Source organism: Grampus griseus (genome assembly GCF_964374135.1).
Source record: "Grampus griseus genome assembly, chromosome: 12".
NCBI classification, from domain to species: Eukaryota; Metazoa; Chordata; class Mammalia; order Artiodactyla; family Delphinidae; genus Grampus; species Grampus griseus.
This window is the reverse complement of record NC_139006.1, coordinates 20,920,013-20,943,337: the sequence shown is the minus strand read 5'-3', so window position 1 is coordinate 20,943,337 and position 23,325 is coordinate 20,920,013. Positions and strand designations below refer to the sequence as shown.

The following is a 23,325-nucleotide window of genomic DNA, read 5'->3' as shown; positions in this document are numbered from 1 at the left end:
GCCCCTATCTCTAAAACAATGATTTTTTTTCATATTGACTTGTCTGGGCATTTTTCTCAAAGTATGTGGTCCCTACATAAATGCTGTGAAGGACCCCTGGTTTAAAAATTCTGCTCAAGAAGAAAGGGGCTCTCCTTTTGTACTATTTTCAACTGACCTCTGTTCACTGTTACTGTTACAACTCATTTCTTTTTTAAAATCTGGATGGTAGCTCTTCAAAAGTAGTTTTTTAATTTCTGTCTGTAGATTGTGTGTATGTATGTGTGTAATGACCAAAGAACTTTTGTAAAGCAGATAGGATTAAAAAGGTTTACTCCTTTCATGTTTTCCATTCTATCAGAAAGAGGATATTAAGGGAAAGAGTATTTACACACCAAAACCTCCTATAAAACCTAGATTTTAGGGCTGTTCCCTATGGCATGATATAACTGAGTCCCATATGGAGTCGTAAAGCCCTCGCTCACCTCACTTGGCATTGCAGGGCTGACATGAGTGTAGTCCCTGAGGTTTGCCTGTGTACCCATGGCTCTCCACGAACAAGGCTTTGGAGTGGCTGGCCTCCTAACTGAGGCATCCACCACAGACCCAGCCGTGGCAGAGCTCAAGGGATGCCACAGCATCCGTGGTTCTGATCGGTGTTCGCAGTCATGGGGGTTGCTCTCCAGCAGGCATTAGAGGCCAGTGTCTTCATCTAGGGGTGTTGTGAAAACTGGTGTGGGTCGGCTTTATTTCTTGAGTGTGATTATATGTATATCAAAGTACTGAATATATAATATATCAAAGTACTGAAACTGTTGAAAAGTTTTGGAAGATTTCTTAGAGATAGCTATCCAGCAACCAGTCATGGTGGACTGTTAGTCAGGACTTTTATTACTTTTTATTATGTAGTTGTTTTGCTAAGGTAAAAGCTTAAAGCAAAGAGAACCAAACTGAGAACTTAATATCGTATAGAAACATTTTCCTGCGTTTATGCAAAGCACAGTAAGCCCCGTCAGTTTCTGTCATGTGTTTAGTAGCTGCAGAGGGCTGTTCTGGCAAGGTTAAAGAATTTTCTCTGGTTTTCTTCTCTGCTTCTGACTTTGTTTTGCTTTGCAGGACTACAAAGCTGATGAAGACCCAGCGTTATTCCAGTCAGTCAAAACCAAGAGAGGCCCTTTGGGACCCAACTGGAAGGTACTGGATGCTGACCTTTCTGACAGGCAGAGTCTTGGCAACAGAACACTTGACAGGTCCTGAGTCTGGAAGAGCTGGTGACGTTTAAGTGAAAAACAGAAATGGCACAAAAATAGTTTTATTTGTGATAAGGACTCACAGCCAGTTGCAGTTGGCCAGCAAGTCTGTGCTGCATTAACAAACAGAACAGAGCCAGGCTGTCACTTTCAGCATAATGCTATTCTGATAACTCTTAAAAGAGACAAGTGATTTAGTCTTTGGGGATTGTAATGTTCTCTTTTGAGACTTGAAGCAGTACAAAAATCCATGTTAAGTGAAGGTTGATAGTTTAAATTTAGTCTTGGTAAAAACTGAACAAGTTCCCCTTCCCCGGTCTCATGTTCCTGGCCTTTTAATAGTTACATTTCGGAAAGCAGAGCACCAGAGAACAATTTTGATGGCAAGTAGTTGTTTTCTAATAAAAAGCGCATCCTTACTTTATTCATGGAAGTAAGAAAAGCAATGTTAGGGTAATAATTTAAATTGCTATAGAAATATAATGGATTTTAAAGACATCCGCTAAACTAAATGACAGCCCCTTAGAGAAGGCTTAATGTGTTGATGGCAAGTTATTACAGCTAATTTGACAGGAGAAGAGGAGCATAAAAACCTAAACATGCCCAGAGCAGATTTTCCGCCAACAGCGTTTTACTTGGTAACCAATCTGTTTATGCTGAAGCCAGTCACAGGTCATCGATAAATGATGTCTAGGATTACTGTTACAGTAGTCCCCTATCTGCAAGCAACAACTAAATACTGTTAGTCGTTGCTTGCAGATAGGGGATTACTGTAACAGCCCCACAAGAAGAACCCAGTGAATGGTTCTCCATGGGTGTTGGACTATTTTGGACAGTCTTGCACATCAATTAAAATGAAGAACGAGTCTGACTTTCTTCTATAAGAAATGATTCATAATTATTTTCACATTTGTTCTCTGGATAGAGTTTGGTTCAAGATTCTTTCAGTTTAATGGACATGACTAGAGACTTTTAATACCCAGAAAGTGATATATGTCACTTAAAAAAAAAAATTAAGGAACAAGTTCAGTATGCATGTTCTAAATTTACTCTCATGGATTTAAAAAAAAAAATTCCCCACCCCTTTTCAAGATTTCTCACTGTGAACTTTAGAACTCACCCTGAGTCAGAGGAGAAGCCTTTCTCTGAGATTTAACACGGGCCTTAAAAGAGAGTGCTGTGCTAGAGCAGACAGGTGTCTGCTTCTAAGGTTGCCATATCTTCTCAGAGGTCTTCTGGCCCCAATAAGTACCAGCTCTTTAGCTGATGATAGTTTTCAGGGAATAGAGGGCCATGAAATTGAGAGTTGGAGGTGGATTAAATGTTGAATTTTTTTCAAATTGTCAATTTTTCAGGTATAAACTTGGAAAGGTGATGCTATATTATGTGGTGGGCTATTGTGTCTGGGTGCACATCTTTCCTGTAGGACCTCCTAACCAGTTTCATAACAGGCAGCAAGGGTAGTTTGACACTATGACTTTTACCTGATTTCCAACCTTTAGGAACTTGGAATATGAGTTTTACTGCTTTTTTATTTATGATTTTTACCTTTTTAACTAACATTGCTTTGTCTTTTATTATCTATTAATGGTTACTTAAAATTCTAGAATAGGTTTCGTTTTTAGAAATTGTGAAATTTTGCATTTTTTCAGGTTGCAGTATAGCAAATTATTGCCCCCATTTTGTGTGTGTGTGTGTGTGTGTGTGTGGTGAGGGGGTTAAACAATAGCTTATTTCTCAGGGAGAGCGCTGGCTGGTAGTGATACCATTCTACCTATTTGCCTGTCGGTTGTTGACTTGAGCCAAAAGATGGTAGGTGCAGCTACTCTCATAAGTTGGGTTACTGTTTAACTGAATTTCAGTGAGTTACTGTGATCTCAGAAATAACTCAGGGAGTCAAGAGTAAGTCAGAGGAGAAGTCTTTCTCTGAGATTTAACACTGGCCTTAAAAGCATCACTTACTGCTGAGACAGAAACTAAAGAGTAAGAAGGATTGACTAGCTGATGATACAACATACAGAAAAACAGGAACCTGTGGACTGACTTGCTCTTGTCAGCATCTCCTGCAGCTGTTCAGCAGGCCCTATTTGCCTGGCACCAAAGGGAGCACCAGGGAAGGATAATAGTTGAAGGTTTCTATACTTCTGAAATATGAGAATAGGGAAGAAATACATGGTACTTAAGGCAAAAAGGAAGAAGAAACCCTGTTCTGGTCCCACTCACCCAGGATCGTATAGAAGAATGCTCCAGTCCAAGTGCTGCCTGGTGGTTCCTCTGCCGCTCCAGAGGCCCTCCATACCCCTCAGCGGAGACTCACCTTACCAGAACACATTCCAAAGGGTAGTCACAGCTAAGTGCACACCCGTGATCGCTTTGAAACTTTCCCTTACTTATCCCACAGTGATGTTTTCCTTCTGAATCATTGCAGTATTTAATGCTTGTCTGCACCAGACTGGATGAGGGAAAAGAAGCTTTTTTTTGGTGCCAGGCATTAGACAAGGTTGTATTCAATCTTCACAACCTTCCTGTGGGGTAAATACAGCTGCTTCACTTTATAGATTAGAAACTTGGCCAGAGAAATAGGGATAATAGTTACAGGAGAAGCGTCTGCCATTTCTGTAGCACCTGATTCAGTGCTAGTCACAGAGATGTGTAAGGCATGGAGACATAGCAGATTCTGGCTCTTAATCCAGAGATCCCGGCTCACCAGTCTGCACTGTTTTGCCCTCCTGCATCATGGCAGTTGTGTGGCTCTCTTATTCATGGTATTTTCCAGAATTTGATTCTTCTCTTAATACCTGTCATACGTTTCCAGTGGTCAGGGAATCTGTTAGGTGACAGTGGCACTAAGGGAGATCCATTAAAAACCCATCGTGAATCTATCACAAGTTGTGACTTAAATAACTTAACCCTAACTCTGAACCTCGGTTTCCACACCTCTAAAATGGGAATGATATTAGTAACTGCCTCAGAAGGTTTGTGTGAGGACTAAATAATGAATGTTATAATCCCAGCAGAGAGGAAGTGCACAATAAATGGTAGCTTTTATCATTGTTGTCATGCTTTTGTCTTTGGAAATAAAAATCCTCTATCATCTCCTGGGGTTAATGCGGTCAGTGAATATGCTACCCTATTTACGACACAGTTATTCCTTTTCTTTGTCTAGTGTCCAGGGTTCCCTTGGTTCTGGTGTCTGGGGATTGCCGAACACGTCCTGGTTCACCTGTCCTTACCCCTCGTGGTTATGAGTGCTTCATGAGTGCTTGACTCGGGTCAGCCATAAAGCAGAGGCCACACAGTTTAGAGAGCCTTTGCTAGCAGGGGATCACGGGATTGCCAGGGAATAGATTTTCATATTACCTGTATGTGTTAGGAGTACAGACTTTTTTTTAGTTTATGGTATGATACATTATTTTTTTAAAACTACAAACCCACAGGTGCAGACCTTAGTTGTATACGTATTCATTTTCCCTCTAAAAAAAGAATTTTTAAAATCTGAGCATGTGAATTACATTTTGTTATTTAGGGTTCAACACTTGATTAAGTGACTCTGCATAGTAATAGGAGAGTGATTTATGACCTATAAAGATTTTTGCTTCAAGGCAAAATTGTGCATTTCTCATGGATGTAAACGTCTTCTGTGTAGCACCACACATGCACGTGTGTGTGTGTGTGTGTGCGCGCGCACGTGTCCATGTTTTGGTTCATTTTATGTTTCAGGGGTTGTGATGTTGGTATGACTACCAGTACCAATGGTTTACCCATGTGCATGTGGATTCCTTTAGCTCTCCAGTTTGCCTTCTCTGATGAGGTGAGGAGTTGTCATTTTAACCAACTGAAACAACACTTTTGAAGATTATGGCAAGGTCTCATTTTTTTCATCATTTAATCCAGATGCCTCATGAAGACTTCAGCCTCTATGTCTACATACATATGATAGTTAATAATTGGGCCTATAAAGGTCTTTGTAAGAGGCTTTGCCGAAGCATCTGCAGAGCCCTTACAGTGCTTGACATGTGTCTGAACATTGGGGTATTAGGGGATCAGGTCGAGTAAAGAAGTTGATGCAGAAATTGTGGTGGCTTTTGTATTATCTTTTTATATATCTTTATATAAATATTCTCTTTCTAATCATAAAGACACGTGCAGTTTGTCTTCTATGTCAGTTAATTCAATTTTATGTAAAAGCTCTGGCAGTTGGAGCTTGGCCTTGCAGAGCAGTTTGTTGTACAGTTCACCTGCACGGTCACGCTTTAGATTCCTTTTGGACTTATGGCGGAGGCCGTTCTGGATTCTCCAAGCCGGTGGAGGGCAGCCATCTCTGGGTTATGGGGATGCTGATTTGTTTCCTGCTGTGCTGCCAAGACTCCTTTCTCTTCTCCCCCCACACCTGTGAAAAGAAGGCAGTTTTGGTTGTCTGTGGCCTAAAGTAGAGATACCACAAGGTTCTGTTGGCTGGGGATGGGAAGAATGGAAGTAGGGGATGAGGGAGAATTTGAAACCCCTCAGTGGAAATCTCTCTGAGGTAGAGACCGGCAGGAAGGCAGCCCAGATCATCCATCCTCGTCCTCTAGAGGCTAACGAGCACTGTCTCTTACTGAGCCGCCCGAGGAGGAGGAGGGCTGAGGGCACTCTCCTGTGTCTTCATCTAGACCTGGGTCTGAGTCCAGGAGGGATGTGAAGGCATTTTAAACGTGCTCCCTCCCTGTAATCTCACGTTTGAAACCCCATAGTGGGTGGTATAAAGAGGCTTAATAATGAGTTTCTAGTTGACCACACTGTGGCTTATGTATGCTAAAGCAGACCTTAGAACATGGCTCATTGTTTTTGAGTACTTGGTTTGGCAACTACGTTTTTAATTCAGTATAAAAAATAGGCATTTTGCCCTTAGTGTGTATCAATTATGCAACTCCTAAGAGGACACCAAAAAAGCCGTTCTGTGTCTTCCAGAAGCTAAGTGCCCCAGGAGCGGTACATGATTAGTTCTAGCTTTATCTCGGGTACCGAATGCCTCTGTTCTCAGGCAGAGCCGAAGGACTAGGCGTGGACGGATGGGATGTCTCACTCAGGTTCAAGGAGTGATTTGACAGGATGGGCCTCTTGCGGAGTGTCTTCCTGACAGTCAGGGCCATAAAGTTTTCATGAGTTTCACTTGAAGCGTGAATTTGTGATTTCACTTGTATTTGGTGTCACTCCTGGAGTAATTGGACACAAGCATGAAGCACATGCTTAGTAAAGTTCTGATTAGTAAAATGGGTGCGAGCTACAAAAATACTAAGTTTGGAGGCATGGAAAATGTGACTGGTCATTCTCTCACAGGCAGTAAGCTTTACTGTCTATTTCTGTGAAATTAGTTTAACCTACGATTAGTTTAATCTTTTGAACTTTATCCCACGTTTACTTCTTCCATTTAACAGTTAGCACTTGCCCAACCAGTTAGGAATCTCCTGCCCTGAACCCTTCCGAGTCCTTTGTTGATGACCTGCTCATGGAACTTGGTGTGTCCTGCGTCAGGGTGGCGGTTCACGGGTTCATACTCCCTTCCTTCCCCCACCTCCTCGTCACCCCGTCACTCTCTGAACTCTCAACCGTAGGCTCTGTGTCTGGCTCACTTGGTATGTGCAGTGCTGAGCACGGGGTTTGCTCATAGTAGATACTTACAGATACTTAGTAAGTATTTGCTGAATTCAAGTTAACTATCTTAAACCAAATAAAAATCAGTGTTGGACTTGCCATGTACTTACAGAGAATATAATGTCCAGTGTTGGTCTGTCCAAATGACTACCAAAATCTAAACCAAATTGAGGGAATGGCTGTGAATTGTAGCATCAGGCTTTGCTTGAAATTTCGGTACGCATATTCCACATACATTCTGTAATCGTGTGTTGATATTTACTGATGGGGGCGCTGGCAACAGCCACAGCAGTGCATTTATTTTTAACTTTCTTAGTGAACTCTGGGTTGGAAACTTAACATTACGAAATCAGCAGCTGAAATTGAGCGTTCAGATTGCCTAAAATTGAAAATTTGAAATATGAAGGGAGCATGAGCCTTATAAAAACTGCTGTGTCCTTGCAAAATATTAACGCTGGTTAGATGTAACTTATACCTATTCTGTCTTTATCCCAACACATTTTAAATAGGAAAAAGTGTATGTGCAGTTGACATGTAGGATGAAGCTGTGAGAGGCCTACATTTTTCGGAAATGAGTTTGCAGAATGCCTTTGGGTGGTTTTTTTCCCCCTCTTTTGCATTTGTGTGTATTTGTTTGTCACAGATACGAGGAAGTAGTTCTTGTGGAGAGCATGGGCTGATTGCTCACCGTTCCAATTAAACACCCTGCGTTTTGTTTAGTTACGTTGTGTGGCTTCAGTATACATTACTCTCCCTTAGGCCTCATCCACATACCTCAGAGTAACCTAATATGTGTCGTTAAATTAAAAACATGATTTGAGCTTAGGGGTTTCATTTATAGTTAGAAAAGTGAAATGTAAGGAATTCAGTGAATACACAAACTATTTAAATACAATTTTGGAAACATTTCACAGCGAGCTAGTATTACAGATGAAATTTAAAATCATGTAGAGATGGGTGATCATTTTGGGTTCTTATGTTAGCCCATGACTTTATTTTTTATAGAACTTCTGATTCTTATCTTTTGGTGACCAACCATTCTTTACCTTTTATTTTCGATCGTTTTTTTAAATTTTCATGCTATAATCTGTATAAAACTTGTATTTTCATTAGCAGAATAATTTTATTTACTGCTACATTAGGTTAGGAAGTGTTAGGTTTGGGCTGGATTGGAATTAGGTGTGAATGATCTGAATTCAGATTTTGCCTTTATTTGCTTTGGAGTTATTTTTTCAAATGATGGAGGAGGAAAGAATCAGAAAACATTTGTATTGTTTAAGGCCAAAGAGGAAACTTTGCTTTGCGCCAGCAGCAAGCTCCCTGAAGGCTGAAACTCCTTTGGGTTCTCTGGATTCTAAAACACTGCTCTGAATGTGGGGTCGCAAATACTTGTCCCATTGAGATTTTTCACATTTTTTTAAAGGTTACACATTTTTTCACAAGAATACTTCTGATAACTCTGAAGCTGATAATACTTTACATGTATACCTTGTTTTTGCTTTAGAAGTTTAAGATGAGGAAAAATTAAATGTGGACTGAGCTAAAGTTACGTATTAAAGATCTTAATTCAGCTTTTAGCTTGATTTTATTTAGCTTTGATTTATGAAACATCAAAAAGAAAAGAAGCAGGAAAATATTTAGATTGTTTATAGTCAAAGATGAATGAAGATTTAAAATAGTACCCAGATAATTTAGGGCGAAGTAAATCTTTGTCCTAAAATACTCAGCTGAAGGCAAAAACTTTTTTAGAGTCTGTTTTTCAAGCGTGTTAATTTTTTTTTTCTGATTATAAAATAATACATATTTATGAAGTTTTGAAAATAAAAGTCAGTTGTAGTCTCAGCATTTAATTACCGCTATTTGTTATATTTCTTAATTCACATAGTTTATTTTGCTGTAGATGTTTATATTATACATAGATACCTATTTATATTGGTATTATGATTTATTTTTCTTCACATTCTTTGAAAAGATGGTTTTTAATGGCTGTATGCATAGTAGCCGATTGCTTGGAAGAACTATGAGGTATTTCACCAACTCTCTTTCAGTGGGTGTTTAGTAAGTCCAAGGTTTCGCTGTTCTGAAAAAATCTACAGTGTTATTTTCTTACCTGATGAATTGGGATGCATTTCTGAAAGTGGAATTATCAAGTTAAAGGGTATATGGTATATATAGGATACGAGCAGCTTTAAAACTTTTTAACTACGTAGTGTCAGACCCCACCCCAGAAAGATTATGCCAAAAGGATTCTTTTACCTTTTATTTACCACATGTAGTCAAGTTTACTATTTTCTGTGTCATCATTAAAGAGACTTTTATTTATTTGTTTGTCTGTTTATTTATTTATTTATGGCTGTGTCGGGTCTTCGTTGATGTGCCCGGGCTTTCTCCAGTTGTGGCGAGTGGGGGCTACTCTTTGTTGCGGTGCGTGGGCTTCTCAATGCAGTGGCTTTTCCTGTTGCGGAGCATGGGCTCTAGGCGCACAGGCTCAGTAGTTGTGGCTCGTGGGCCCTAGAGCGCAGGCCTAGTAGTTGTGGCGCATGGGCTCAGTTGCTCTGCGGCATGTGGGATCCTCCTGGACCAGGGATCGAACCGGCGTCTCCTGCTTTGGCAGGCTGACTCTCAACCACTGCACCACCAGGGAAATCCCAAAAGAGACTTTTAAAGCTATTTTCTTAATTTAATCACTAGTTTTAAGACCACAGCACAGATTAAGAGGTGAATTGCATAAGTCATTTTTCGAATTGGGGTGAGACCTTAAATATCACATACATATTAATAATGATAGCTGATGAAAATATATAGCTTCTATGTTCTCATCTTTCTCCCGGGGATCTTTGAGATTGTGTTTCTGTAAGTCACCTTCTGTACCTCACACTAGAGTATTGATACTGTGGAGAATTAGGCCAAGAAATAAAGGCAGCAGGCTGTTTGTTCACTGGTTTATTTTTTTAATTGGTTTACATATTCTTCGCTGCAGTTTTTTTTTTTAATAATTGTAAATTGGATGGAAAAGAAAAATCAAATTGAGACAATGTACATTTTAGATCCATGGAAGATAGCTCAGAGAACTGGTTCTTGTTGTCCCATCACTTACAGTTTTTAAACTAAATGCTATAGACCAGTGTTACTTTGTAAATTACCAGTAGTACTTTAATTAGTTTGAGCAGCCTGCCAAAGTCACTAGAAAGAATGTGAGAAACAAACTTGGGTAATTATTGAAGTCACGCGTGTGTGCTTTGTTCTTGGAGCCCCAGTTTGGTATAGGCATGTGTGTATTAAATTTAGCTTACTCTTTAATTAGAGCCATGCTTCATCCTGCTGTTTTTATAAAATGGTGGGGAAATTCTGAAGAGTTGGTGTTTTAGAAACACCCAGGGTTTTCATTTAGCACAAGGTGTCCAATGATTTGGAGTTTGAGAACGAAGCTCTCAGTAGCCCGTAATTAATAGGACCTTGGAATGTTCCATCTGGAAGGTATCTTAGGACTAATCAGTAGTGCATCAGAGGTTCTCAGTCAAGAGGAAATTTCAGCCTGAGTAGGTGGGCAGGAGGATATTTTGTTAAGCCTAAGCATATTACAGAATAAAATGCAAAATTATAGGAAGTTGTAAGACAAGCCATTGAATGTCAGGGACATGAGCTTACCCACTGCAGCCCTGGGCCAACCCCAACCCTCACACCCAACTCCTTCACCCCTGTTTTTAGTGGCACGTCAGTGGAAGATGCAAAGCTCTAGTGGAGCCCAGCCTTTGCTTTTACTGACAGAGAAGTTAAGGCCTGGGGAGGTAAAGGATCCTGCCCACGTTACATGGGAAGTTACTTTGCATAATGGGAACTGCAACCCAAGTCCCCTTACTCCGAGTCTAGCACTACCGTTTGGCAGGTGTACCTCACAGTTTTAAGTGCCTTATTCTACATACATCCAAATTGTATTTCATGTGAAATTTTCATGTCAGTGACACTTATTGGATTAGAGAGTACCTCCACTCTGGCTCACTGCTTATTGAAAAAATGATCTGTAAAAGGCCAACCTTGTCATTATTTCAACAAGGCTGGGTACTGAGAAGCTCGCTACATCCTGGGGAAGGCTGTGGACTGCTCTTAGAGACACCAGAGCCCAGCTTAAGAGCTGGGTCTGCAGGTCAGGGACGGGATGGGGAGTTACAAATATGTGATTTTAGTCTGGGGTCACAGTGTCCACAACAGAGGTGTGTCCCTTCTGATAGGGATTGTTCGTACAAGGATAGTGGTTTCATCATTATTTTTATACATAGTCACTCTCCTCTCTACCAGCCACATGTGTGTCCTCTAATACCACCTAGCACAAATGGGATTGTAAATGGTGCCCACTTAATACTTGCTGAATTAAACTTGTTCATAAAGTATGGGTATGTGTGTGTGCACGCATGTGCACACGTACACATCCATGCTGAATTTTCACATTGGTACTCTGTTTAACGGGAAGGAAACTGGAAAACTAGAGCTGAGCTAGCCAAGTCCTTCTGTTGACATAGAACTCACCTACAGAAGGACTGTCTGCTGTATGTAATGTTCGTATTTAAATGCTTGTGATGTTGCCTCATTGATTTAATCCATGTACCAGGTCATTATTCAGAAGATGAAATGTTATTACAGAAGACATTTTCTGAGAAAAGTTGATCAGTCATGCAGGACTCTACAGGCTTTGAGTCCTATTAATAATACCAAAATAGAATTTTTTCATATATTGTATCATAGAATTCACTTGACACTGGAACATTATTGAGAGTTTCGGGGGGAAATGTGGTCTGGTTGCTATGATTGTGTAAATGAAGAATAATCTTGAGGTTTTAGAATAAGACCTAGAAGTTCATCATTTTAAAATTTTATGTACGTGTGGCTGAATGGAAGTAATATTTGTTCACACACAACGAACTTACTGAAAGTGTGTATGAGTGCAAGCTGACAAGAAGTGATAGTGGCACACAGTGTGACTGACGCCAGCTCTGCAATTTGAGTGCTGTGTGAAGCTAAGAACAGTGGTGAAAAAGAGAAGAACGCTTGTAAAAGGCTGCTTAATCTTTTCACTCTAATTTAGTTTTTATAAAAAGGGTCCCCGTAACTTTCTACTCTTTTGAGAAACTTTATTTTAAAATTGTTTTGCAAATTCAAGGTGGTAGGTACAACTCTGTGAAAGAATAAGGGAGGGAGAACTAATCTGTTTTAAGCTCCGAGTCCCACCAACTAAGCACGGAGCATACTCTGCCTTATTTAGTCTTTATAACAGTCCTGAGACATAGCTTTCTTCTTGGAATTACACCAGAACTGGGGCTGAGAGTTTACTGGATGGCCCTTCCCCTAGACCATACCTGCAGTCCGCCTCTGCCACCTGGGATTCTTTGAACCATACCTGCCTTCCATGCTAGACTGGGAGCTCCAGAGGCAGGTTGGTGGCTGCCTTTGCTCTGGGCCCGTCCCAGGCTCTCTCCTTGGTCAGCTCGGGAGCGGATCGGTCTCCCACATATACCACCTTGGGAGAACAGTGGTGCTAAGTGGGTCCATGGTGAAGACACTGATGTGCGCGGTGAGTTCCTGGTTCACCCCTCCCCCACCACTCACCCCTCTCCCCCAAGTAAACATGCTAGTATATTGTGCTTACTAGGACAGTAGCCTGCACTAAGTTTCACAGAAATCATCAGCAATGCTATAGCTTGCAATCCCCCCCCACCCAGTTTTTATAATGAAAATGTTCAGAAGCAGCCATAAAAACCGAAAGAATAGAACAGTAAACACCTCCATCTAGACTGGACAGTTGTTAGCACTTTGCCGTATTTGTTTTTTCCCTCCTCTTCTCCCTTTTCTGCCTCCTCTCTCTCCTTCTCTCTACCTGTTTATTTACTTATTTATTTATGCTGAACCTAAAAATCCAGAGTAAGTTTTTATACTCTGGGCCTAGGGTGACATGTTTTAAGGATCCAAATTCTAATTGCTTTTTCATGTTTTCTTATGAAAGTAAATTGCGAACATTTTATTTTGTTTTTTTCTGTCCACATAGTCCCCCCTCTCTCTCCCTTGCTCTTTTTTTTAATATTTTTCCTTTTTTACCCTAACTCTTGATTTGATTCCCTACTACATTTTAACTATGAGTTGTAATGATTTATGGAAGTTAAAGTCCGGATTTATGGGATTTGCCTTCAAATACTTGATAATTATAGATCCACTTTTGCTGCTACATCCCTTTAAATGTCCCCGCTTTCGGTTGAAAAATACCTCAGTTAATAAACAGTGCCCCAGACTTCCCTGGTGGTGCAGTGGTTAAGAATCTGCCTGCCAATGCAGGGGACACGGGTTCGAGCCCTGGTCCGGGAAGATCCCACATGCTACGGAGCAACTAAGCCTGTGCACCAGAACTACTGAGCCTGCACGCCTGCGCTCTAGAGCCCGCGAGCCACAACTACTGAAGCCCACGCACCTAGAGCCCGTGCTCTGCAACAAGAGAAGCCACCGCAATGAGAAGCCTGTGCACCGCAATGAAGAGTAGCCCCTGCTCACTGCAACTAGAGAAGGCCCGCAGCAATGATGACCCAACACAGCCAAAAATAAAAATAAATAAATTTTTAAAAAAACACAAAAAACAGTGCCCCTCCACTTGCCAGTGTTTGAAGACAAGAAGACGACTAATCTTCCTCGTGGCTTTTTAATGAGGCTCAATAAAATGGATGAGACCTCACCACATCCACGGTGGGAGTGCGATAATGGTGTTATGAGAACCTTTACGTATTAAGGGCTCACTATTGATATGATGTGAATTGAATTTGGTGTTTAATCTGAAATATGAATAGTGTAATTTGAGGCGGAGCACTGTGCCTATTAAATTGTAGAGCCAGGAAGTAACTTGGTCTGTGGAAGGAGGGTTTGCAGCAGGGGAATACTGCTGCTTTTGCTAAAATGATTTCAAATTTCCAAATACCTGAATTAAACACATATGAGATTGTAATTTTCTTCATGTACGTCTGTGATGTTGTTACACGACAGTCAATTTTAAGTCACGATTGCCCATTTTCAATTTTCCTCATGCAGAAGGAGCTGGCAAGCAACCCTGACTGTCCTCAGATGTGTGCCTATAAGCTGGTGACCATCAAATTCAAGTGGTGGGGACTGCAAAGCAAAGTAGAAAACTTCATTCAGAAGGTAAAGTCTGTTCAGAGGATGGTGACTTAAATTTAGGTTAAGAGTTGAAGTAGCTATTAATGGTATATTTTCTCTTTTGCCACTTTTTCCTTCTCGTTTACATGAAATTATTGCCCCTCTGTGTAATTCCTCTCTGCCCTCCTTTTTCTGCCTACAAACAGCAAAAACAGATCCCAGCAGAGGTTTTAAGGGGCTTTCTTTGGAGAAAAGCATAGCGGTTTTTGGTGCAAAGTGCTTTTCTGATGGTTTGCCCAGCTCTTCTGTAGAGCGCCCTTTCCACGTCCAGCATGTCTCCAAGGGTACCCAGGGTCCTGGCACTGGCTGGAGGGAGAGGCCATGCCTTGATGTTGAGGCTCCTCTGTCCCAGCTCGGCTGATAGCCCCTGCACACAGGTCTCTCCTGACACACACTTTCTGTGCCCTGTGCACTTTCCACCTTCTGGTGGGATGTCTTCTTCAGAGATCCTCACTGAGAATAGTTACGCTGAACCTAGGGTGACATAATCTGAGGATCCAGATTCTAATTACCTCTTTTTTATGTCTTCTTTATTCAACTGAAAGTAACACAAGTATTTTGACGTAGAAAGAGGGGAGAATTGCAGTTGCATAGAAACACATGGTTGTAAACGTGTGAGGAACATGGAAAGTTTCTTTGGTATTTAATTTTCCTATAGGGTGAATAGTTCATTCCATTATCATTATATAGAGGCCCCTGTTATATCTCTGAACTTCCCACAACTAGTTGCATCTGAGTTTCACTGTAACTTTTCTACTTTTAAACTGTAACTGCTCTAACTTTTTTTTTAAAAAAGGATGTTACACATATAGCTGATTCACTTTGTTATACAGCAGAAACTAACACAACATTGTAAAGCAATTATACTCCAATAAAGATGTTTAAAAAAAAAAAGGATCTTAAAGTGCTGGAAACTTTCATTATTCTTGGGCCTGCTTGCTGTTGGCCACAGTAGGCACTCTGTAAATACTGGCTTCTTTTCTTCCTCTTGGATCACAATAATAGATTAACAATCCAGTTCTGATAAATAGAAGGTACACATGTAATTGATAAAGTCCATCCTGTTCATGGAAAAAAAAATTTAAGTCGATTGTCCAAACGTACTAAAGTATTCACTATTTATTGCACTTTTCTCGCTTCTTGGGAAAGTGTAGTAAAACTTAAATAATCCAGCAATTAAAGCCACTAATTATATATGTTAAAGCCACTAAATATATGTGTGTGTGTGTGTGTGTGTGTGTGTGTGTACCTAGTAACAATAGAGCAGAAAAATTAATGGAGAGTATATAAGAATTCTTAATTTAAGAAAACATTTTATTCTAAAGAACCCAGAACTCTCTTCTTTAAGTACATGTTGTATTCTACATCACAATATTTCTTTGAATTGCAGAGAAGTTAAGAATGACAGTGTATGATTTTATAGCAGAAGAAATCAAGTTGACCTTTAGTCACTGACATTAGAAAAAGGTAAAACTAAGTCGGGTCTAGCAGGAGTTCATGTTGGATCAGAATGCCCACCACATTTGTTTTCAGTTTCTGGTAAATCATTCTGCTTTTGCAAGGAGGATTGTTTCACATTTCAAAGGGAGATTTTTCTTTTTATTTTGTTTTACAAAATGTTAATAGGACGGAATTAAGATTTTCACTAATTGAAATAGTGGTCTTTTCAAACCAAGAATATGTAGATTTCATGGGTTAATTGGGGCACATAAAGTTAATATGTTATGTTAGAGTTTTGCCGTCTTGTAATCATTTTCTTCTTTGTTTTAAAAGCAAGAAAAAAGGATATTTACAAACTTCCATCGCCAGCTTTTTTGTTGGATTGACAAGTGGATTGATCTGACAATGGAAGATATTAGGAGAATGGAAGATGAAACTCAGAAAGAACTAGAAACAGTAAGACTTCCCATTCTGGGGAAATTCTCTACTTTCCCCTTTCTAAAACTGTGTGCTTAATAAGTATAGACTTAAAATTAGGAAAAGTGTTATTGAAAGCCATTTCTTAATCTCTATATCCTCAAAACCCAGTTTCTTAGACACTAATATCCTTTTATTCTGATTTCTCTTTTGTTGAGCATCTTTCGTGAAAGTAAATTAGAACTTTGTTGATCCAGAATTCGTTACGTGTAAAATGTTCAGTGGTCTTGTATTCTTTTTCATGCATTGGTTGTCCATGCTGGTGCCTGGTTCGCAGTCCTTTTAGGCATTCACTTTATCAGGCCAAGTTGCCTTTGTCATTTTGTTATCGCAGTAAGTTATTAATGCTAGCACAGTAAGTCCTAGTTCGCTATTCTGTAGATAAGATAAGGCTAGTAGTATTGTCATTGATCGCAGAAGTGCCTCCTCCCATCCCACAACTAGCAGTGTCTCCTTATTTCTTACAAGCTTTAGGCAGAAATTCAGGTGATCCTTGGGCTGGAGGTCTGCATGCCGTTTCTCAAAGTTAAGCCCACCCCAGCTCCTCCCGCACCAGAGCGCCGGCCCTGCAGCTCAAGAGCACCCCCTTTCTCCCAGAGTGGTTTCTTCCCCGACTTACTCTTGCATGCGTCTGGTTTTGCTTTTGCTCTGGGCTGCGCTTCTTTTCTGTTGGAAGTAAGGCCCCATGGGGGAAGTAAACCCGAGGAATGTCCAGGGTAGGCTGTGGTTTCCATGCAGGCATCCAGAGTCCTGCCAGCAGTCCCAGTTTGGGAAGCCCCGTGGGCGGGCGGGAGTGTTTGACGAACGCCTGTGTGTGAGGCAGGAACTCCATTTAATCACAGGAGAATGGCAACAAATCAGGTTCTTTGGCACAGAAGGAAATCTATTTGTCTGGCACATAGCACTGTAAAGAATCTGTGTTTAAAATTGCTTACTTTTGGTGATTACAGCAGATCTGCTTCTAATTAGCTTTATGCAAACCTTCTGAGAGGACCAGGACATATTTTCTTTATAAGGCAATAAAATGTTTTAACCTTATCTTATACATAAAGTAAACTTTAAGCAGCCTCCAGCTTATGAATGGATTTTGTTCCAAACGTTTTTAAGTTCAGTTTTTGAGATTTGGAACATGTTTTCCCATAGTGACAACATTATAAATTGGGGTTTGGTTTGCAGGGCAGACAATAGAGGCCTCTCTGACCTCAATTTCTCATACTAATAGTATGGCTCTGAGTTCTAGATCTTGGGAGTAAGGTGATAGGATGGCAAGCATGGAAGACCATCCCTTACACCCTTATTTTTAGGCTGGCCCCAGGCAAAATATTTAAACAGACAAGAGTAAGTCGTGGGTACTTGCTACCTTCCTTCCAATGCCTCTCTCCCACTTTTGTCTTCCCTTTCTCAAGAGTCAGGTTCCCTTCTCTGAGCAGCACCCCTCACCACCACCCAGTCTTAGTCCCTTTCCTCCTGCCTTGCCTGGTTTTGCTCCTTCCAGGTGCTCCAGGCTCCAGTAATAGCTGCCACCTCTGCCTCCAACCCCTCCAAGCAGCCGGTGTCAGCTGAACATCAAGAAGAAAGCAGCAGGATTACACACTCATTCCCACTAAGCTTATGGTACAGCCTTGGCATCTCCAAAAAACGATTTGCCAGCACCAAGAAGAAACAGAAAATGGACTTATATTTATTGATTCGAACTCTCAGGAAGGAGGTTTTCATTTGGTTTTGATTTCTATGCTGAAGGCCCGTCCATAGCATGAGGAAGAGTGGTGATGGCTGAAGGGGTAACGAATGGAGCCCTCCCTGGTTTGGGCTCTGGACCCCTTGGACGGAACTTGGCCGAGGCCTTGTCTTCCCCCAGGGGAGTGCTTACTTCCCTCACAAGTTTTTAGTCTCAAGGTGCCTGAACACAGCGCCAATGGGAGAGCCCTGACAGGAGGTGGTGACTGTGGCTGCCACCTGTGGCAGAGGGCCTGCAGGCTCAACTGCTTCTCCATGCACACCTGTTACTTGTGAGTTGGGAATCGCACTCGAAAAGAAGGTGTAAGAAGTGTTACACAGAAGCCCAGTTTATTAGAAAGCATCATTATTGTATCCACATGGCTTAAACTGACAAATTCCCTCATGAAGTTGGTAGAAATCTGTCATTGGTTCAGGGCTGGGAATCCATGGCAGTATCTTTGTTAAATATTTCAAAAATACTTCACGTCAGATTGTAGGGTTAAATGCTGATCATCTTAATGTTAAAGCCCATTTATTTTGTTCTAGGTCACTGGGGAGTGCTTTATTCCACAGCCCATTGCTGCTGCTCTGAGTCCTAACAGTTGGTTAGTGAGCATCTCAGTCTGGGCAGCATCATGCCCACAGGCCAAAATGCCTACCCAGAAAACACCTGCCTCCTGAAGAGGCGTAACATTTTCAAGTCCTCTTCACCACGGAGGAATTTCCCCTTTTCTTGAGGTCCTGTTTCCCTGACACCTGATGATAGAATGTGATATGTTATAATTCTCAACTCACAAATATCTGAAGAATTGGATTTCTTTCGAATGGGTTTTGGCCCTGGAGAGAAGGCGTAGCACCTCAAGAGGTTAGGCATGAGAGGAATGCCCCTGCCTGTAATCCTGAAGAGGAAATACTGGGGTTAGGCCCAGCAACTGAAGGAGTACTTAGGGCAACGTTATGCCTGTTCTCAACTGGACCTTCAGGAGGGATCGGGAGAGGGGGGAAGGGTTGAGCTTCAGAAATGTGTTTATTACATGTGTTCCTTTTCTGTCCATTCTTTTCTAATTTTCTCATTGAATTGTCTCTAGGCCATTGTTGTGAATGCCTGTCTTTTCTGATGCCTGTCCTTGTGTCCATTGTTTCTCATACACTGTTCCTGTGTTCGCTTGTTCTTCCTTTTGTCCTCCCTCTTTTTAATAAACTTCCTGTAAAGAACTCCTTTGAGGGACACTGGTCTCAGAAGCCAGAGGTGGCCACACCTCATGGCTTCCTGTCTGGTCCAGGGACTATGAAAAGGTGAACCAGACCATCGGGGCATTTTCTCACACTGTATTAGTGAACAGTTCATTTACCCTGGCTATCTTTGATAATTTCACATCATCAGTCTGCAGGCTTTTGTTTCCTAGATTAGAGAATAGATACATTTTTTGTGCTGTGGTAAGAAAAGCCTTTTGCAAGATTTACTTTAGATCAAGGTAACTACAGAAGGGCCTCGGAACTTTTTTTTTTGCGGTACGCAGGCCTCTCAATGTTGTGGCCTCTCCCGTTGCGGAGCACAGGCTCCGGACGCGCAGGCACGGGCCTAGCCGCTCCGCGGCATGTGGGATCTTCCCGGACCGGGGCACGAACCCATGTCCCCTGCATCGGCAGGTGGACTCTCAATCACTGCGCCACCAGGGAAGCCCTGGAACTTCATTTTTAATGTGGATATGCTTGTAAATAGGCAGCGGTCACTTCACAATCTCTTCTAGATCTTTTTTCTCCCCTTGCTTACTAACCCAATTTAGAGTCTGTGATTTCAGCAGCTCATGATTTTATTTTACGTTTAGATGCGTAAGAAGGGTTCCGTCCGAGGCACGTCGGCTGCTGATGTCTAGATGAGTCCCCTGTAGGGTCAGAGACAATATCAAACTGTGTAAGTGAAGACCTGGGTAAAAAGAATGTTTAAAAACCAATACCTTTTTGGTAATGGGTAGTTAACTTGCTGAGTGGAGACAACATATTAAGTATGGTTTAATTTTTAGAATGTAAGAGGTATATATTTCAGACATCGACAGTGAACACCTGAGTTATTCTGTAAGAATTTTATCTGTGGAAGAGGTTGAATTTAGTAATCCTAAGTTAGTTCTTAGTGTTACGGCTTAGAATCCAGCTGCCAAGTACGCTTACTCATCATGCAGCACTGTCCTAGAAACCAGCTGAGTTTTCATCCATAGCCAGTTAATTGACCTATTTCTCACTTAGGACCATTTGTGGTTAGTAAGGAAATATGTAAAAGCATTTAAAGTTAAAGATCCTTCATCCCATGCCGTAAGGGCCAATCTCAATCATTCATTTTAGTTGACAATTTCTGAATATCAGGAAGTCTTCATGTTGACTGTTCAGTCTTTATACTTAGCTTTAATATGTGTAAATGCACTGTTTTTTGTTTACAGTGTAAAATATTTCTATGGTCTTATTTCTTTCACACAGATTTACATGCCTAGATAAGAGATTTTCCTAGAGGGGAAAAAAAGAGCCTCAAAATCTACCCCACATGTTGAAACCAGGATGAAAAACAAAAATCGGCAGTACACTGTCGTCATTTGTTAATATTGAGCTATGATGTTTATTGAGACAAATGACAAGACAGAACACACTTCTTACCCCACTGTTTCTTGGCTGCCCCCTGACGTGTGCTACCTGCTCTTTAATTATTGAACACCGGAGAAACGAAATGTTCAGTCCTGAAGAAAAATACCAAATAAGAATGGATGAACTCTGCCAGGATTCCTCCAAAGCCCTTTTCTTAAAATTTAGTGTTCATTTACAATTTTTTAAAAAATTTATTATTACTTTCACTAAGGTGTTCTGAGTTTCTATGATTTATTTCTGCTTCTAATTTATTTTCCCTCTGATGAAACAAAATATTATGCCCTTAGTAAGACCAGAATCAAGAGATTAAACGTTAAAAATGCAGTAGTTGGGGTGCATTGTCTGCCAGAAGTTTTGTTACACTGAGGATTTTTTTCCAAGAGAATGTTTGTGACAAGCTGCGGTCTAACATTTTTTGCGTCTCTGTGTATTTTAACACATTGCACTGTCTCGCTTTCCTTACAGTTACGTAATCAAGGTCAAGTAAGGGGAACAAGTGCAGCCAGTGATGAGTGAAGAAGAATCTGACCATGTCTCGCAGTGTTGACGTTTCCCAGACGTGTGCTTGTGGTTATGTGCCCACAGGCACAGGTCCCAACCACGTGTGTATATATGTGTGTCTATCTGTAGCTGTATATAAAACGCATGTAGAGCTGCAGATCAAAATACACACACTAGTGTATATATGTACATACATACTGAAGGGATTAGTACAATTTCTCCAAAGTACTGTACCTATCTTCAGCAAGAATGCAAAAGAAAATATTTTCAATATATATACCTGGAACAGATTTTAATAATTATCAGAGTAATACCGTTAATGGACAAATTGACTGCAGTGTAATACTAGCTGGTATGTTTCATAAATGGCAAGTTGTGGACCAATATATATATATGTAGCCTTTTATTACTTTTCTGTTCTTTTAAATCAGTCTCTTATAAATTTTAATTTTAGTGCCATAATCAACAGACTCCCACAGAAAAATTTATTAGAAATCTTTTGGTATTCCAAGGAATTTGGAATGTAACTCTGAATGTATTTATAATCATTTATTTCTGGATTTTCATTATCATACAGCCAAACTGGATAGTATCTATTAGTAAGTAGTAGAGTTACAGACCAATTTTTACTTGTTTGCCCCAAGGAAAGATCCTTTTAAAAAAATTCCATTTTTTATTGGATTTTTGTATGTTGAATTTCAAGTATTTTTCTACATCAAGTCTAGCAAAAATGGAAATGACAGTCTGTGATTTATAACAAACACTATACAATTTGCAGGCTTCTGTTAGGCAAAGAAAGAAATTGATAAAGAAATTAATAGGATTGTAGGCTGTTTAGAAAAATTGGACGTACAGCACTTCCATGGAGTCTTGTTTCTGAAATGACTGCTTTCTGAAATTACAGCTTGGAAACTATGCAAAGGATCTAGATTCCTCACAGCTTACACGGTAGAATATAGATAGTGATGACATTTTGCTCTTTTCATGTTGAAATATACTTTAAGGGGGAGATGCTGCCTTTGAGATAAGAAGAGGTTCAGAGGCAGCATGAGGCTTGTCTGCACATGGTTAGGAGGCCCTGCCAGGGGCCAGCGCAGTTCCACCCGTTGGGATGTGCTCTCAAGTAGGGTGTCATTAGAACATATCCTGAAAAAGCATCATGAAAATGACGGTTAGAAGCTGCTGCCCCTTTTTTCTTTCTTTTTTCCTTTTTTTTTAAAGAAAGGAACAATAGCTAGGTAAGATTTTTATTATCTTTCTCTGTCCAAATCCAGTTTTTCTCCTGTCAGTCCTGGGAGCTTGAATAGAGTGGTATTGTTGAAGCCTTCAAGTCACAAACCATCTTCTTTAACCTCCCGTCCCTCCTACAGCACACAAGCCCCTACGTGGTCATATCACATTAGTAATCTGATTTGCTGACAGTCCTGCCCTCCCTGCTCCTTGTTTTCCCACGACCTGTGTCCCCACTGAAGTGATCACAGTGACTTAGACAAGGATGTTTAGGATCACTCCTGCGCTGTGATACCCTTTATCCTCAGCTGCAGACCCCACGTCGCACATGTCCTCTGTGTACTCAGGATCAAGACTGATGTTTACTCTCTGGGCACCGTTGTAGGATAGGTTTTGTCAAAGCATAATCATTGTCTGCAAAGTGATGCCAGGAAGATTATTGCTAATTTTGTGAAATAAAGAGTCTAGCCTTCTCCTTTTAATGAACTTAACTCTCGCTGGCGTCTGTAGCATCATTGGGAGCTTAGACGCACACGGAAATGAGAGCCCAGCGCATGGATTTTAATGTTTTTCTAACAACTGTGGAGATTTGAGGGAATGTGTGGTGAATGTAAAATATCTAGTTTACTTGGCAGTCTCTTGTGTAAATTACAGTAAAACAAAGTAAATGAAATTTAAACAAAAAATAAATTTGATCACAAAATGCCACTTGTGTGCCTGAGTGGTTGTTTCCCTGATGCCACGTCTGGTTTAGAACACTGTGGACGACTTCTCTGCTGTTTTTTCAAGAATTCTCTAATTTGCAGCACTACCACTCTGGAAAAAAAATTTTTTTTAATTTGTCCTTAAAATCTGAGCAGTAAAGAAGGATTATATATTAGTCTCAGGGGGTTTTAAAAACTATTCTTAAAGGGGAAAAATAAGGAAAATCCACAGTATTTTTTAAAGTACTCAGTAAGCATTTTGCTGTTAGATTCTGCTAATTTCAAGATCGTGGCTTTTTGGTTTGGGGCCATGTTTTACATCTCCTCTTTTAGGACTTGGTCACTTCAAATCTTCCAGTTTTGGACACGTAACAACTATTTTCTTGTGGTGCCAACTTACATTCTAGAGCGGTTCAACCTTCAGAGAGGTGGCCAGGTATCTGGATAGATTTAATAAAATGTTTTATTTCCAGGGTGTTCTTGTGTTTGCTTTCTGAAGTGATTTTCTTAGTGTTTTATTTCAGAGGGTGTTTGCATTCACGTGGACCGTCATTCGTGTGTTCAGCAGT

At 40.6% G+C, this 23,325-nt stretch overlaps 1 protein-coding gene across 2 annotated transcripts in view; it reads left to right on the top strand.

The window, feature by feature from the left end:
• The window catches only part of PITPNB (phosphatidylinositol transfer protein beta), a 61,912-nt gene extending 39,152 nt beyond the window's left edge, over positions 1 to 22,760 (top strand). Inside the window, exons 8-12 of one of the 2 annotated variants that reach the window (XM_082667692.1) lie at positions 1,096 to 1,173; positions 13,926 to 14,036; positions 15,825 to 15,947; positions 19,517 to 19,602; positions 20,787 to 22,760. In XM_082667692.1, the coding sequence (XP_082523818.1) occupies positions 1,096 to 1,173; positions 13,926 to 14,036; positions 15,825 to 15,947; positions 19,517 to 19,564 (360 nt within the window). In that variant the 3' untranslated portion in view covers positions 19,565 to 19,602; positions 20,787 to 22,760. The remainder of the gene's footprint in view (positions 1 to 1,095; positions 1,174 to 13,925; positions 14,037 to 15,824; positions 15,948 to 19,516; positions 19,603 to 20,786) is intronic. The other variant, XM_082667691.1, reaches the window with a different exon arrangement.
• Positions 22,761 to 23,325: the final 565 nt, after the last annotated feature.